At 37.6% G+C, this 18,187-nt stretch overlaps 1 protein-coding gene across 1 annotated transcript in view; it reads right to left on the bottom strand.

Annotated features, from left to right (window-relative positions):
• The window catches only part of LOC136172034 (IQ domain-containing protein H-like), an 81,368-nt gene that overhangs the window by 34,363 nt on the left and 28,818 nt on the right, over positions 1-18,187 (bottom strand). The window contains exon 5 of the mRNA XM_065941157.1: positions 13,505-13,621. Coding sequence (XP_065797229.1) covers positions 13,505-13,621 — 117 coding nt within the window. The remainder of the gene's footprint in view (positions 1-13,504; positions 13,622-18,187) is intronic.

Raw genomic sequence — 18,187 nt, 5'->3', positions numbered from 1 at the left:
AAAATCCTTAACCACATACACATATCAAGAGTTAATTTTCACTGGATTCTGACCAGATAGGGCACTCTGCTTGATGTTGGAAATATGGTCCCTGCTCTCAAAGGCGTTTACAATCTAGTTGGGGAAATTTTTCATGCTAAAAGTACCAGCTCTAGAGAATAGATCTTAAATGTTCTCAGCACACACACACTCACTCACACCAAAGGTAATTATGTTAGATGACAGATGTGATAACCAATCTTATTCTCATAGTCATTTCATAAGGAATATATGTATCTAATCATTACATTGTACACCTTAAATTTACACAATATTACATGTCAATTATATTTCAATACAGCTAGGGGGAAAAAGCACCAGCTTCTCTTATTATTCTAATCCTTAAATTAATGTAGCTTATCACTAAGTGGTTTGATTTTTTTACTTTTATTTCCAGACCAAGGTAGAGAAATTTCTCCACAAATTTCTTGGTCATCAAGGAATTAATTTTGGGCAGGATCCCAGGTCTGTTCCTTGGATGCGGGTCAGCATCGCCATCCTCAAAACTACCAGAGGTGGTATATTAAGAATGCCAATCTGGAAGTCAGACTGAGTTTGAATTATGACCCTTTGACCTTTAGCTATGTGACTTTGGGTAAGTTATTTACCCACCTTTGCCTCAGTTTCCCCAAATACAGAATGAAAGTAGTCATAGTACTTATAGGATTAAAGGACTGCATGAGATAGTCCGTGTATATTGTACTTAACACCATGCCCAACACAGAGAAGGACTCAGGCGTGTTACTTAATGTGCATTTTCCTGAGCAGGTAATACATTTCAGCTTAGAGGGCAGCTCTGCTTGGAAGCACAGCTATGTGTCCCGTAAATGATCCAGACTAGAACAGAGTTCTACTTCCCCCCACCAAGGTTGTGGGGGAATTATCCTCTCCTCTAGTAAAATCTAGGTCCTACTCTTGAAACTACTGGTAAATGGAATAATAAACCCAAAACTATACAAAGATGGTGACAGGTACCTCCCCTGCGATTTCAGTGTTTCCCATTAAATGATAATTCCATGCCAAGGTAACAGCTTTGAAGATCCTTCACTGAAAGTCAATCCTCTTTTCCCCTAAATTGTGTTTATATTGAATGACTCCAATATTAGGTATCAAGTGCATCTTTAAATGGGTGGAGAAGAGGATTTCTGGGGTATCAGCTGCCTCTCTGGGGGTGACTGCCTATTTTCAGTTCACAGCTTCTCCTGACAACCTTCTGTAAGAATAGGACCATTTAAGTTAGAAATGGAAATGAGTACTTTGAAACTCAGAGAAGTTTTCTTAGAAACATCTTAAGATTGTAAGATCCTCAGGCAAACTCATGAGAGTTATTAGCACAATTGAACCTACTGACTGGACATTTCTGGACCTCTCACTAGCAAGGCATGGGAAAAGAAGAATTCTTGCTCTCATGGCCCTGGTGGCTTGGGAAATATGGGAAGACAAGGGAAGCAGGGTATCTCATCAGGAAACCCCCCAAGAATACTTCTCTTTATGGGCTGGTTCCTTCTCACCTTTCTTATCCTTCTCTTTTTCTTCCATATGCATCCTATTTCTTCCAGCCAGAGACTATTTCCTCTTCTGGGTAATACAGTTACTTGGGGAAGAAATTTATAGTAATGACAAGGAGATATATTCTCTTACCCCATCCCCAACTCTGAGTGTGAGACCAGAAAAATAACTAAATTATCAGTGTGGCCAGCTCCATGTAGAGGTTTAATGTGAAAGACTCAGGCCCCAAGTTGGAATGCAGTCTAGTTAGTCTCATCAAATAAACCAGAATCAGCTGAAGGTGAGTGGTCTTTTTACCAGGAACTCAGTAAAGAGGGCTTCCCTGATAGCCCAGTTGGTAAAGAATCCACCTGCAATGCTGGAGACCCCAGTTTGATTCCTGGGTTGGGAAGATCTGCTGGAGAAGGGCTAGGCTACCCACTCCAGTGTTCTTGGGCTTCCCTTGTGGCTCAGCTGGTAAAGAATCTGCCTGCAATGCGGGATACTAGGGTTCGATCCCTGGGTTGGGAAGATCCCCTGGAGAAGGGGACGGCTACCCACTCCAGTGTTCTGGCCTGGAGAATTCCATGGACTGCATAGTCCAAAGGGTCACAAAGAGTCAGACACGACTGAGCAACTTTCCCTTTCTTAGTAAAGAGGAAGGCACTGGTTAAGAACATAGGTTCTAGGGACTTTCACAGTGGTCCAGTGGCTATGACCCTGTGCTGCCTAATGCAAGGGGCCCGGGTTCCATTCCTGCTCAGGGAACTAGATCCCATATGCCACAACTAGAGATCCCACATGCTGTAACTAAGACCTGGCATAGCCAAATAAACAAAGAGAGAAATATTAAAAAAAAAAAAAAAAGAAGAAGAAGGAGAAGAAGAAAGAAAGAAAAGAAAGAACACAAGTTCTAACATCAGATAGCCCCAGATTTGAATCTGAATTCTACCACTTATTGATTGTAAGACTGGAGCAAGTAACTTAATGTCTCTTAGCCACCGTTTGTTTGTTTAGTCAGTAAAATGGGGGTAATACCATTTATTCCAAGGGGATGAATATGGTTGTCAGTTTAAGAAGCTCATCACAATGCAACGTAATTCATATAATCAAGTCCAAGCAGACAGTAGCTATTTATTGTAAAAAGTTGAATCAGAGAATAAAATTTGCTCAGTGCCATAAAGCACTTACTTCACAGGGATGTATTCATATCCCTTTGGCAGAAGTAGCTTCACAGATGGATGCATCAGACTATAAATGTGTGATGCTGTTCACCATGAAGATCATCCAACTAATTACCCTTAGTCAGTTTCTCTGTTCACTAAGCAGGCTTCTAACAGGGCTTTCTGTGTAGCTTTGTAATAAGGACACAATATGCTCATCAGATCAGCTGACTTGAACATTCAGGTCTGTTTGGCCATTATAGCTCTCCTTAGAATAAATAAAGCAGCATTCCAGTTTATACATCAGCCTCTTGTGAGTCCAGCTGCACCCGAGATTGATTAACTTTGACAAAATGAACCTCTAATCCTATAGAGTGTTGTACCCTGTGCTGCACCAAAGTACTAGCCCTCCAGGGGGCTCTGAACTGCCAACTGCTGACCTGCAAGACAGATATAGCCTGGAGACCACTCTCTCTGACTACATAGAGTTTTTAAAATTATCTGAGCAAATATTTGAAAATCAGGAGATTTCACCAAAAATGTGAATACAAGTTTCCAGCTTCTTTTGAAAACCCAGCCAAAGGGTTAGAGCTGAGGCAGCTGTTTCCTGTCAGAAGGGCCAGTCTCCTCAGTTCAGCATCCCAGCTCTTAGACCTGGTCATTTCAGTCAGCTATCACCTGGCGGGCCTAAGAGGATTTACTTTTGTGATTCCTGTTCTAGACAAGAACACTTTGAAGATTTCCTTGGGGTTTTTACTCCTTGCAAAAGAAGGAGGAGAAACTCAGGAAGGAAAAAGCCAGTCAAATGAACACCATTTAGTATAAACAGATGATAAGTTTGGAAACACACCCATGTTTTAGGAAACACTTGGACTGCGACAGTCTCCTGGGCACTTCTTTGCATGAGCAGATGGGACCACAGGAAGCTGGTAAGGGGCTGTATCTAGGGAGGGAGTATTGAGGCTGATTAACTGACAGGGAGGAAATGCGTGACCTGGGGGCAGAAGAGAGAGAGAAGGGCAGTAAGTATTGGTGAGGCACCCACCACTCCTATTCTTTAACCTGCTCTCTCCACAACTCCTGTCCCAAAAATGACCTGCTTTTGACCAGCGTTGGAGGAAGAGGTAAGACAGGGTAGGGGTTAGGGTTATGGCAGAGTCCTAGGTGGCAGTGGGGTATTCAGCATCATCACCGAAAGAGAGGTTAAGAGGAAGTCTCAGCCATCCTGCTAGAACAGACAGCTCTTAGTGGCCATTCATAGGAAAGAGACAGAGGGTAAGTAAAAGGTTAAGTGCTGCCTGTAGAACTCTAATCAGGCATTTTCATGAACTTCTCACAAGTTCAGCAGATAGTGCTATTCAAGAAATCTTTATACCCAACAGGATAGGAAATAAAGTTTAATAACCAATGAGGACATCAAGGGAGAGAGAATGTTTAGGAGAATTCTCAAGCTGCCCTTCAGTTAGAGCATCTGGAGAAGTGATCTAATTTCTGAAACTGTCTGCCTTAAGCCCTTCTCTTTATGATCTAGATGAAGGTCACACAATTAGATTTCCGTGGCCCATTCCAGGGCATCCATCAATTGGCTCTACACATCAAACCACGTCTTTTGGCTTCTTGCTTTATAAAAAGTCAACATGACTGGGCAAATCTCTAAGTCATCCTCCATTACTTTCATTATTCTCCACCTCTGCCTTTGCTTCTGTTGCTTCCAGTGCTTAAAATACACGCCAGGTCTGCTTTCAGCCATGTCCACCAGTTTCACAAAGGCCTATCCTGAAGCTTGCCTCCATCTGTCAGTTATACTGATCACGACTTGGCCTCCCCTGAGAGAGTGGTGGTCCCACAAGGCACCAAAGGAGGTACATTAATCTGGGAGTTGCATCATTGGGGCTGTGGCTGTAATGATGACTCTGAACAAGTCAATGTGACATCTCAGCATACAATCTTTAGAGGCTAAGTGATGAAGTCTCTGAAGGCTGATAGCAGCAGCAGAGGCAGGATGAGCACCCTCGCGCTCTGACTTGTCTCAATCTGCGGTTCTTTACACTAAGAGTGCGCACGGTTGCACACTTTCAGATCTCTTAGTTACCAACCGTAAACAGATTTGTTCAGATTACCATCGAAGATAGAGATGGGAATTAAATCAGGTGTTGCACTGACACATTATCCCAACTCCACAGCCTAATGAGAGGTATCGTCTCCAAGTAAATACCTCCTGGGCTTACACTACACTTTCTGATTCAGAAACTGCGCTTTTAAAGAAGGTATAGGGTGAATCACTGTGGACTGTGGATACTTGCTTCTTTTCTACCAATGAGGTTTTAAAAAGCAAGAATGTATACTTGAATTCAAGTACAGTTTAAGGTACAATGGGTTAGAATATTGGAGAACACAGCAATAGTATTTTTTCATCTCAAGTACCCCTCAGTAGATAATTAACCTGGGCAATGATAAAAAAAAAAAAAAAATTCTATTAGGCCCATTTCTCTTGTGGCTAATGCTGTTGTGCTACTTGCTGTGGTATTTTTTCTTTGCTTCATTTTAAGCAGACCACTCACTGTAATATTGCAAGCATTACCATTTTTGTAACTGTTCCACTTTCCTCCTTGCAATAAAAAAGCCACAGTAGACAAAAACATGAAGTTTTATATGTTCACTCATGAAGACACAACTCTTATGAAAATTCGAGTGGCAATCTAGATATAGCCTTTTGGTGGGTTTCCTGTGCAATCAACTAAGAGAAGTAGCTCTTTCATCCATATAGAATACAGAGTTTCCAGGATACTCCTCTGTCCTGATGCATACTTTGCCCCATACTTGAAGCTTGTATGAAAGGAAAGTTTGATCTATCGCAGAGAGTTCTAACTTTTGTGGATGGGTATCACAAACCCCTTTGGCGAACTGGTGAAGACTATGTATACTTTCTTAGAATAATGGTTTTATAATTGCATAATAACTTACACTGGAAACCAATTATACTGAAGTACAGTTTTATCCATGAACCCCTTGTGTCAAACTTATCACAGTGCTGACTCAGGCCCCTCCATCTGCCTAATTTTTAGCTTTACAAAGCTTTTCAAATTTTTAGGTTTTTAAACTATGAGGTTAGAAATACAACCTCTTAGTACAGAGTCAAACAATTATGGAAACTCAAGTCCAAAGCCCAAGTCACAAAGTGCCAAGACACTGGATCACATCAGGGAACAGGACTAGCTAGTTAGCAGGTGGCTGCTGACCTGGGATGAAGCCAGGGCAATGCAAAGGCTCTCTTCCTGCACCCCCCAAATCCCTCTTCTTGTCCACTCATGCTTGAAATCCCTTAGTAGAGTCTAACTCCTTGGGTTTAATTAAATAGAGGATTTACTCTTGTTGAAAAGGAAAAACCCCTGGGAGAGGTAATTCTCTATGCCAAAGATTTTCAAATTTATATTCAGTAGTAGAATCTATTTTTCAGATGTAACTTTAAATAGAATGCTGATAGGTAAATAGATGCAAGTTTTATACAAATTTAGTATAATGTTATATGCTGTATTGTATGTAAATAAGAATGTGTATGTATTTACAACATTGGAAACAGGCTATTTTGATAAAGACAAATTATGACATCAAGGTTTATGGATAATAGTGCAGCCTTACATTTATCAGAGCATACACCTTATTTCTGTATTTTATTTTGCCTGCACAAGATGGAGAAAATCCTGACATAAATAGATAAGTAATTTCTAGCTAATGATTTGTTACGGCATTTATTATCTCAGGATTTTCTTCAATTAAAATGATCCAGAAGTTTAAAGACTAGTAGGAATTTTTTGTTTCAAAGTAGAACCACTAATGATATTTAACAATGGTTCATATTCCTTAGTAATTAAAAATTAGTTGATAAGTACTTAATTTGGGGATATTTGACAAGTAGATTAATAAATAATTTGACTCCTCAATTCCTTAACTTCATAACCTTAGGCAAGTAGCTTAATCTTAATCTCAGCTTCCTCATGTGTAAATGATTACAAAAAGAGCATCTATTTTATAGGTGTAAAAGTTAAGTAAGACAGTGTACATAAAGCACTTAACACAGTGTCTGGCATACTTCATGAGGGCTGTTATTACTGAAGAACTGAATGACCAAAAGTACTTTTCAAATGTGCCATGGACCATTTTAAGATGTTCATCATGTCCAATTTAAATTTATTTTCAGATATCTCCCTTCTTTTTCAGATATTCATTCAGTTTCAAAACAATCTAATCTTGTTTTGCACCTGAGTCCAAAATTTCAAGATGATGTTTTATTGCTGACTTTTTATCTGCAGATGTAAACAAAGTAACACTGCAATCCTGCAATGTCCAATTCAGATTGTATAGCACACTTTGAATCACGCAAGGCCCAACTCAAACTTAAAATGAGTAATGAAACAATTTATGATACTATATTATCATGATGCAATATGCATTACTGTAATTATACAGTTCACTATTATTCTGTCCCAAACATGTGCACCAGAGAGCTTGCCTGGCTTTTAGTGGATGGGAGCACACAAGTGTTGTATGTAATACTAATGCTAGTTAATGTTGATGGAGTGCTTACCTGGGGCTAGGAGCTGCTTTAAGAACTTGACAAGTATTAGCTCATTTAATCTTCACTTATGTACCTCGTATGATTATTACAGGAGTGTACATGAGTGGATCTACATTTCAAAATATTACTGGTACACAGAAAAACCATATCTAATTTAAAAAACACCCTTAAAAGAAATTCAAATGTGTGCACGCACATACACCAACATGCATGCATCTATGCCCATGTGCTCATGGAATTAACCAAATAGCACAAACTAACCCATTGATGGTATCTAATGCATTAAAATTTGGTGTTTAATGTACATGTGTATGTTTTGTTCTTTATCACGCTTCAAAATAGCTTAAATATTTATCAGGAAAATGAAATATGAATTAAATGCTTGCAGGCTCCCTGAAGCTCACTGGAGTTCTCTGTAACAGTTTGAAAACCAGGGCATTAAACCCTATTACTCATTTATAATGGAACATGAAAAGAACCAAATCAGATCCTTTTTTGGACACAAGGGTGTGAAAAAGGGAGAAGTATGAGATTTTTAATATTCATTAATTTTCCAGAAAGACAGGAACCTTATTAAGCACCTATTATGTTCCAGCAATGTTAATATATTATCTATAATTATAATTATCTATATTATCCCCATAACACCCATGCCTAGTAGGCACCATTATTCTGATTTTACTAAGAAGGAAACAGAGGATCAGAGATGTTAATTTGCTTACCTAGGGTTACACAACTGGAAAATGGCAAATAGGACCCAACTCTGATCCATTCAGCTCCAAGTCCTTCTTCCCATCCCAGACTGCCTCCCATCTAGCGTCCCCAATTTATAAACTAGGAAAATAAGAATAACTGAACTGGAGTGACTGGCTCCTAGAAACAGTTAGTCAGTGGCCAGGCTGTTACAAGAATCCAGGAATAAGAGGGTTTCACCAGATAAACTTCATCAGATGGCTAAGTGGGAGGATGCCCTGTGCCTACTAGGAGTCAGCAAAACCATTACTTCACTTCCAGATTTGGCAAGAAGGAACAGAGCTTCAGTGTGGGGACTGGATGGATGAGACCAATTAATCCTCTCCTATTATGTGCGAAACACTGCTTGGCGCAGTGGAGGATGTGAAAAACAGACAAAGGGACCAGACAACTGTCCCCATAGCAGTATGGGAAAGAAGGCATCATCATGTGAAATGTTAAATAGAATCTCTGGAAGGAACCTCAGTAATACTTTGGTTCACCCCCTTGTTCCCCTACAGTAATGTCAGCTTTAAATGACTGTATAAAATATGGCATAAGACAATATGTATTGATTGCCAACAGTCATAACTAAAACTTTCAGAGCACTTATTTGTACCAGGACCTTTACTAAGTGCTTTGAATTATTTCATTTAAATCTTAATACAATCCTGGGACTTCCTCAGTAGTCCAGTAGTTAAGAATCTGCCTTCTAATGCAGGGGACACAGGTTCGATGCCTGGTTAGGGAACCAAGATCCCACTTGCTGTGGGGCAACTAAGCCTGTGTGTGGCAACTAGAGAGCCCGTGCTGAAACTACTGAGCCTGTGCTCTCTGGAGTCCAAATGCCACAAGGAAAAACCTTGTACGTCATAAGTAAGGCCCAACACAGCCAAAAAAAAAAAAAAACACCTCAGTATAATCCTATGAGATTCTCTTATCATGGACATTTTACCCATAAGGAAATGGAGGCCATTTCTGTGACAATCTCCTTCTATTAATAGTAAGAGTCCACAGTAGGCAGTCTAACCCAGAAACGTGATGCTCCCAGCTAAAAAGTGGTTGGAGTTTGGTGTGGGGTTGGGCTGGGAATGCATGCAGGATCTCAGCCCAGAAATCCAAGAAATAACAGTGTAGACAAGAACTTAGAGAATGTTCATTACCTGATGAGGGTATGGCCTCCAATGACCTCTCCCCACTTCCAGATGGGCTTTTGTGAGAGAACCAGACATGAGCCAGTGGCATTTGCCACATCACTTTCTTCAGGTTTGTCAGCACTCCAAAGCAAATCAGAACTAACGTTCTCAATCACCTCAACCTCCAAAGGCAATACACCACTCTATCACCACCATGTTGGTGGAGTAGGCTACGAGTCAAGAAGAACATGAAAAGTCACTGTTTTCTTGGAAACTCTTTCAAGACAAGTTGAAGAGGAACCTCTCTTTAGTGACAGAAATGGGGGGCGTTGAACATGCCATCGCAGTTCTTGGGTAATGACTGTGTGTCATAAATAGGATGTGGCATTTCTAAATGTCTTTAAAGCTATTTCCTTTTGTTCAACTAATTTAATTTACCAAATGCTCCTGGGAAAAGGGAGGGGGACAAGATGCTGACTCTACATTTCCTGAAAATTCAACATTTTCTTCTGAAACTGTTCTCACAGAAATCCCGTCTGCTTGTTGTCTGCTGGCTCCCTCAAACCCTACCTCTGTCAAAATTCTGCCCTGGCAGGTGTGGGAAAGAATAGAGATGCAGAACTTGAGTGAATACCCACATCTGTTTTTGGAAAAAAGGAACAGAAGCAGCACAGAAGGAAGTAAAAGAGATAATTGCTGGCTTGAACTACAATACATTTTACTTGTGGGCAGAGGGCCAGCTTACAGCAGGCGGAATATGCAGGCCCATCTTATTGGAATTCAGGGGTGGGCCTCCATTCTTGTCCGGAGACAGCTGTAAACCAGCAGCCCATAGCATCACAATCAGGCACCGGGTTTTGTCAAGGAATGCTGATATGTACAGAAGCAGCGTTGTCTGCTTCCACTGCACCCCTGCTAGTGAAATGACAGTCAATCTCTGATTCCAGATGACAAGAACTGGATAAAAACTTAAAACAAATGGCGACCTTTCAAAAGATTAATTTGTTTACCAACAAAATGTTCCCTCTTTGTCATCTGAGATGGGGGTGACCTTCACTTTCCCATATCTAGGCTGAAAGGATGCTGACTATAGTCATCTGTTAAGTTAACTCCATCTCAGCAATTATTCCCTTTTTTATTTTTAGTGACAAGAAGGGTTTATTAATTCACTCTGCTTCTTGTTATGGTTTATAAATGCAACAAGCTCATTCTGAATTACTGCAGTGTAACATCAATTTGTTTAAATCTAATTCTGCTACCGTTGCCAAATTATGTTGAGACTGTAATTGTGGCCATATGCATGGGCTTAAAACACAATCATGTTGTGAAATAGTCCTTCTTTCTGCCCCCACCCCTCCTACTGACCCCCACCTTACTTCTGGTGCTTCTTCTAATCATTTGACATTAACACAATTGCCTCACTTTCCATTACTTTATCACTTCAGAAATGAATGCACTTTCAGTGAGAGATTACTATGCACACCCCAAGTGAAACAGTAAAGAATGAAACTATGATTTGTGAAGTGTGGTTGCTACCCAACTAAGTTAGTGAAAAACACTGCATAACATATGACTCATAAAATCTAGAAATCATAATAGTATTAAATTCAACCTCATGAATAAATAAAAGATTCTAAGTTTACATTGCATTATATATTTATTTATTTGGAAAGTGGGACCAAAGAACTGGTATAATTCTACAGCAACTCATACGTTGCCAAAAAGAAAAATGTTTTTATGATTCTTTTCTAGGTCATAACAGTTATAATCAGAATTATTTGTGCAGCAATTCAAAGCAATGTTTTGTTTGGCTATTTTGTTATGCATTCATAATCGTTCTTTTAAAATTCATGGTAACAGATACATGTTTCAAGCCTTTTAAGAAACCCTTATTTAAAAAAATATAAATCAAAGTCAAATTTTCTGTAGATCTTTTAATGTGTTGCATTATAAAGTCTAACTGGAACTAAATGTCAATGAGTAAGTATGAACAGGATCAGAGATTTCTTCTTGTCTATTCAAACCTGTAAGGCTCTTACTCACTAATGTGTTAGAGGGTTTTTGTTTTTAATTTGGTAAATCTAATATATTGAAAAAAATCAGTGACTTTCACTTTTACTGCTTTTTTTGTGCTTTTACACAAGAGAGTTACAGGATATATAAATCTGAAGGCAGTTTTGTGGGGGCGGGTATATATGTGTGTAGAGTATATGTGTTTTCAATGCACTAAAAGCTTTTCATCAGCCTATGATTATCAGAAGGTATATACCTCTTCATAAAATGGAGAAAACACCGGTTTCTGGGAACTGGTAATGTAAATTAGCGACAAATTCAAATTTGCTCTGTCAAAAGTATCTAAGATTACTTACAGGCTCTTGACAGGCTGTTCAAGTTTCATAAGAAGTAAGGAAACACATGGCCCTCAGCAGCCAAATAATCCCCTTTGAGTGTTTAGAGTGGTTATAAAAAGCAATTAGCTCTGATGCTGTTTTTCTAATTAACTATACATCATAATGCTAGACACATTGCTTCAGTTTGCGTAAGTGCTTTCAAAAACATTTTCATAAGTGGTGAATCACAACTGTATTTATTCCCAAGTATTCCACATGATTGCTTAAAGCCAAACACTGGACTATTTCTTTCATAGGACTTTAGGCACAATGCTTGTTTTACAAATCTAAAATGAAAATATGTTTTTCAGTTAGTACCATAGTCTGTACATATATCAACATAAAATAATAGGGTCAACTATTTTGATTGAAATGCCAATAGTTTGAGCAAGATGGACATAATGTACCTATATTTTAAAGTGATCTGGTGTAGATTTTTATGGAGTCAAGTTTTACAGGGGGAAATAGGATCTTAAATACAATCGATGAGTATACATTACCTATATGTCTTACAAGGCCAAGTGCTTTCCCAAGTCCTCTGTGTTCTAAGGACAAGGGTACAATACCCAAGGCACATATCCTACTTGGGAAATTTTGGATATAGTTTTGAATTCCTTATTTATGTCAGAATTTTTGTTCACATTCATTAAAGCAAAGCTTAATCCCCTCTAAATCTAGAGGTATGCCTTTTTAAACTTCAATACTCATCAGAAAAAGTTTGCATGAAATGCTGCAATTGCCTTGGGCTACAAAGCGTCAGCGCTCCACCAGCTAAGCCAATATTAATTCTAGACTGATGGGGAAAACCAACAACAACAAAAGAGAAATCTGCTTCTGCCTGTACAGCCAGAGAAATAATATTTTTATTTCAAGGGCTTTGGGCTCACGGGAAGCAGATAAAAACTCTTTCACATTATTCACAGTGACATTTTAAATAAAGTTTCAGCAGGAATAAAAATATCTAACTTTCTAGTTATTTCTTAGGCTATAAAAGGATTTCTATGATAAAATGCTCTTAAACCAACCCTGTTAGAATAACATAAAGCACATATAAAGAAACTAAAAATATATTTCAGGGTTACATGAATGAAGTAGGCAGTTGAAAATGTCTACGTAGGGAATTTGAAAGATTAAAAGACTATTATGCTGGTTAGAAATGGCTTTGCAATTTATTTCTAAAATTAATCTTGCTTTTTAGTTTTGATTTCATTGAAGGATACATTTAAGAGCTTTGGATGGAAGCCAAAGGTTAAAAAAATATATTTAAAAATTATAGATATCACTTTAGTTATTATTTTCAATATTAGAAATGATCTCAAATAAAATAATTTTTCCAATTAAAATTGAGCACTGCTCTTGATTCTTCTAAGAAAACCCTGAAACACAGAAAGAGTACAATCCTTGCTTTGGGACACTCAGCAGCAAGTCAATGGCAAAAATAGGCACAGACTCTGAGATTCCTTAATGACAGTCTCCTTGTTACTATTTTTCCTTCTCATCATTTTGCTGACATAAAGGAGCAACCCCTACTTTCTCCAGATTTAGAATAATATTCTAAAAATTTTGCCTATTATATGAGCATACACCATCGAAGCTCATGCCTTGCTGTGTTTTTTTTTTTTTCTTTTTCTAGGAGAAGCCTGTACACAAAAGAAAATATTTAACAGCTCTGTATTCTGTTGTTAAATTACTTCTCTTGTTAAATTTTGGTCCTAGTTAAAATTATGATACTAGTTTATTTAGGGTTATCAGATAAAATAGAAAAATTTGAATGATCTATACATAGATCTTTTAAAAAGAAGTTTACACCTTCTTCATCATTTCTAATTACAAACAGAATGAATGCCACTCCATTTCATCTCCAAAAAATTCTAAGGACAAAAGGACCCAATTCTTAAAATCTACCTTATGTCTTATAGCACTAATGAATAAATTTTAATTCTAAAAAATAAGAGCTCATTAAAAGCACTCATTACTTACACTCGCTTTTCTCTGGTTAATGTATGGCAAACTGATTCCATAGGTCGCATTGACAGCAGCTCTGTGGTGGGTGCTTTCAGGATCCTGCATGATTTTTATATTCAACCCTGTCTTTCGCTGAAACAAAGAAACAATGAAAGTTTCATGCCGGATGAACAAAACTGCTTGCTAATATTTTATATCCTCAAAGGAGTATAAAGTTCTTTGAGAATAATTGTTTTAATGTAATTCTCACTGGAAAAAAAAAATATATATATATCTTTAGGCCTTTTATTTAGGTGACTAATTTGTCTTTTATTCACAGAAAAGGAATTTTCTGCAGATTTTCCTCTCCATATCCCTGTTACTCATAAAAATCCTTCTTCGGACACCATTTATTTTCTCCAAAATACTGCTGGAAGCCAACCAAGGTGGACAAAGGGTAGAATACCTGGTCTTGATTTAGTTTTAGCTTTCCAGGTCAAGAATTTTGCCAATGAAATCTATACTACAACTATGCAGGTAGAGGGCTCCCTTGGTCTGCTAATGTGGCCACTTTTCTCAAGGGACATTTACAGGTAAATCTCAGTTAGGACTTGGTAAATCTACCACAACAAATGTATCTCCTCCTTCATAGAGATTTTGCTATTTTATAGGGAAAATGTATGCTTTCATTAGAAAAAAAAAAACAAACCCACACATCTCATTTGAACCATGTGTTCCTCATTCAAAATAATTCAAGTGACTTACTGCTGAGATCAAAACTACCAGAGTCGGCAGCACAGTGGTGTTGGAGAGGGGCACTGGACAGGTGACTGGAGACCTGCGGTCTAGTCTTGCTCTACCCTGGACGGTCTGTGTGTGACCTTGGGTAAGTCACTTTCCTTCTTTGGAAGTCAGTTTCTTTATTTGCAAAATGTGGCCTTAGACGTGACAGTCTCCCATAGAACTACCAACCCCCAACACCTCCCTCCCATGTTTTGCATTCTATGCTAAAAGGTGGCATTCTACCTTTTTTAAAAGGTAGCATTCTATGCACTGATACTAAAAGGTAAACTGACACTTATGGAATATGGTAGTACCAAGAGTTTCTGAAGTCTTTGGAAGTTGAACTTTAGTATATTCACAATGTTGTACTACCATCAGCCCACCTCAATTCCAGAACATTTTCATTACCCCAATAAGAAACCTCATACTCATCAACAATCACTGCTCATCTCCTCCTCCTCTCAGAGACTGGCAACTGCTAATGCTTCCTTTCTCTTTGATGTGCCCATTCTGGATATTTCCTATAAATGAAATCATACAATGTGTGGCCTTTGTGACTTTTTTTAAAAAGGAGGTGGTGTGAGCAATTAAAAACACTGATTTCCTTTCAATATAGTGCTAGTTCGGAGGGTGATCTGATGCAATTGTTAAAACGGTTATAGGAACCAGACAGATTAGCTCATGCTGCAGTAATTTCTTTGATCCTAAGCATTCATACATGGCCTGTGCCTGAGGTCAAAGTGAAGGGGAAGACTACAAAAACACCTTTGGAATGCATGCTGCCTAGATAAGTTATTTCTTAATACAGCCTCCAAACCTTCCTTTTATTTTTTCAAAGAGTTTTTAGACAAAATCTCCAAGTAACTGCACTCAATTGTGCACTTTAACTCATGCAGGAACACAGGTTACAAGGAAGGCACAGCTTTTCTCTCTCTTTAAAGTCCATGTGGCGACAAAAATAATGCAGTGCCTGATTACAAATGGCTTTCCTTCCGTGGGTAACCCACACGTAGAGCACTACTCCGGGGTTTTTGCATGAAAGCTAAGTGCCTCTTTTATTGAAATTAATACCTGAACATAATTTTTTCCTTCTTAATTAAACTTTCAGAATAATTTCCATCCTAGCAAGGATGGGGAAATTGCTAATATGTATTATATTGACTGAATGTGGTTTCTGTAATTAGGGTGTTTTTTAAATGTGTATTCTGGATACAATTGATGGTAATAGCTTCATCTATCATGTCTAAGCTTTGTTAGAACTTTTTAATTCTGGGATCATCGGCTCAGTGGACCATAGCCAGTTTCTTAGTTTTATTATGCTCCATCAACTTTGCATGGCTATGGGACTGGTATAGAAACAAAATGATCAAATTTAGAATCATTGTTAAAACTGGCATTAAAATCTAGTTGTTCCCTTCCATTTTTACATTTCTATGGCACTGGACACAGATATTTCTGGAAAGAAATCGAAATGTAAGCAGAAATTCAACAGAAATGCCAGGTTGTAATAGTAATTCTTTATTAGTTTCTAAAGCAATAGAAAGAACCTTTAAATATTAATATTCTATTATTTACCCTTTTGACACCAAAGCATGGATATATCAAAATAATATGTAACACATATGATTTAATTCCCCTTTTAAAAAATATTAAGAGTCTACATTTAAATGATATAAAAATGTCAAATGGTCTCACTGAAAATCACTGCCATATACATTCATAACCTAAATTTATCTTATAAACTATCTACAGAGAGGTATAGGAAAATATTTATGAGCATAAATTATCAGACCCGGTAATAAGATTTTTCAAGGAAAACAATTATAGATTTTAAAAAACAAAATTAAAAAAAAAAAAATTTAAAAAAAAAAAAAAATAAATAAATAAATAAAAAACAAAATTAATCATTCGATTAAGCATAAAAGCAATGTTCTGGAAGATGATCATTTTTTGCCAACAGTATGATAAATATCAGAAATAATTTAAGAAAATTTTCTTAAATTGTTCAAGAAAAGACAGCAATTTATTTAATCTATCTTGAGTCACTAAACAATCTAAACTTTGTATTCTCTCCTTTTGATAGTAATTACAAGCAGATATATCAAATGTGACTCTCATTTAGACTTCGGTTTGTAAGAACAAAAGTTATTATCAGAGCCAATTACTGTTTTACCTACATGGCTGCACAGAAGCAGGGAGCTCAATTTTCATCTCATCAGTGATTTTGTGGTATTTATTTTATTACTATGCCCACAAAGCGATATAAGAAGGAAATAGCTTATGCTATTAAAACTAGGGCTTGAACATAAGAGGCTAAGGTTTCTTTCAGAAGAAGTTCTGAATTAAAAACACTAGGCAGCACATAATACCAGCTCCCCAGACATGAGCAGACCATAAAATGACATACATCTGAGCAGTAGATCCCACACAGAGTAATCAAAATTGAAATGCTTCACAAACAAAGTTGAGACAAGCTATTTACTAAGTTACAGTATTATCAGCATAACATTATTCTCAACAGTGTTTGCCACAAGTAATGCCTTCTAAAGTGTACAATGGCTAGTACCATAGTCCCACTGGTTAAAGGTGTCTGCTATTTAATTTCAAAAGAAAAAGGATTCAGTCACCTTTAATGGTCTGATTCTTTCAACCAATATCATATTTAATTGAAAGAACAACAGACACTAAATCCTACTTCAAGCTATATGATCTAGATTTTTTCATTTGAAAAACTGGGTGGTAGTAATAATACCTTACCTTCACGGGGTTGTTTGTGAAGTTTAAGTGACTAATGTGTATTAAGTATCTCACAAATGATAAAGTAATATTCAGTATCCTACAAGTAATACTTTATGCACTGAAACACCTCAAATATATAAAAATCCATAGTTCTTAATATTTCCCTCTTCCCAAAAACCTAATTGATAAAATAGATCAATTAATCTGAAAGTAGATAGATAAAAGAAAGAATCATGTATTTATTCTGCTTTTCCTGAAAAATCTGTTTTTCAGATTCACCAAAGAGTTGCTAAGGGGAAAGTTCTTCAGAGAAGCTAATAAGTGCAGAAGGAATGATAGAATTATAAAATCATCACTTTGCAATCCCTAATGAAATAATTAGGTAAATATAAGCTTTTGCTAATATCATTGGGTGAAAGGTTGTGGGGAACTTTATATAAGACTAGATCAAGCTGGTAATACACAGACTTGCAGATGAATCTTAACATCACTAAAAGAAGAAAGAAACTGCCTCCTGATAAACAGTAAAAGCAAGTGCACGGTTCCACCTGTGAAGCACTGCCACCAAAAAGATGTTACCTGCATCCAATCGAGCTTCTAGATGGAACTGCTGCTGCGCTTGCTCAGCTGTGTCCGACTCCTGTGACCCCATGGACTGTAGCCCCCCAGGCTGCTCTGTCCATGGGATTCTCCAGGCAAGAACACTGGAGCGGGTTGCTAGGCCCTCCTCCAGGGGATCTTCCCAACCCAGGGATCGAACCCAGGTCTCCCGCATTGCAGGTGGACTCTCTACCACCTGAGCCACCAGGGAAGACCAGATAGAACTGTTAGTTGACAAGAAATACTAGAGACAGGGGAACATGTAAAATGACACCATGAGATTGTAGTCAGCCAAATCCCCACCAAGCGGGTAGTGAACCTATTTGAGAAATGATCTGATTTCTTAAACAAGTGATCTTTTAAAAACTGAAGTATAGTTGACTTACAATGGTGACTTTTTTCATGAACCGAACTGTTACAGATAAAATGAGATACAAATGCAACACATGATATTGTACAACATAGGGAATATAGTCAATATTCTATAATAACTAGAACCTTAAAAATTGAGAATCATTTTATTATACACCTGTAACTTATACTGTACAACTATGCTTCAGGTTTTAAAAATGAATAAACAAAACGAACAACAACAAA

The sequence above is a fragment of the Muntiacus reevesi genome, chromosome 7 (assembly GCF_963930625.1).
Source record: "Muntiacus reevesi chromosome 7, mMunRee1.1, whole genome shotgun sequence".
NCBI classification, from domain to species: domain Eukaryota; kingdom Metazoa; phylum Chordata; class Mammalia; order Artiodactyla; family Cervidae; genus Muntiacus; species Muntiacus reevesi.
Note: the sequence above shows the minus strand (reverse complement) of the source record. Positions and strands in the feature narration are given on the sequence as shown.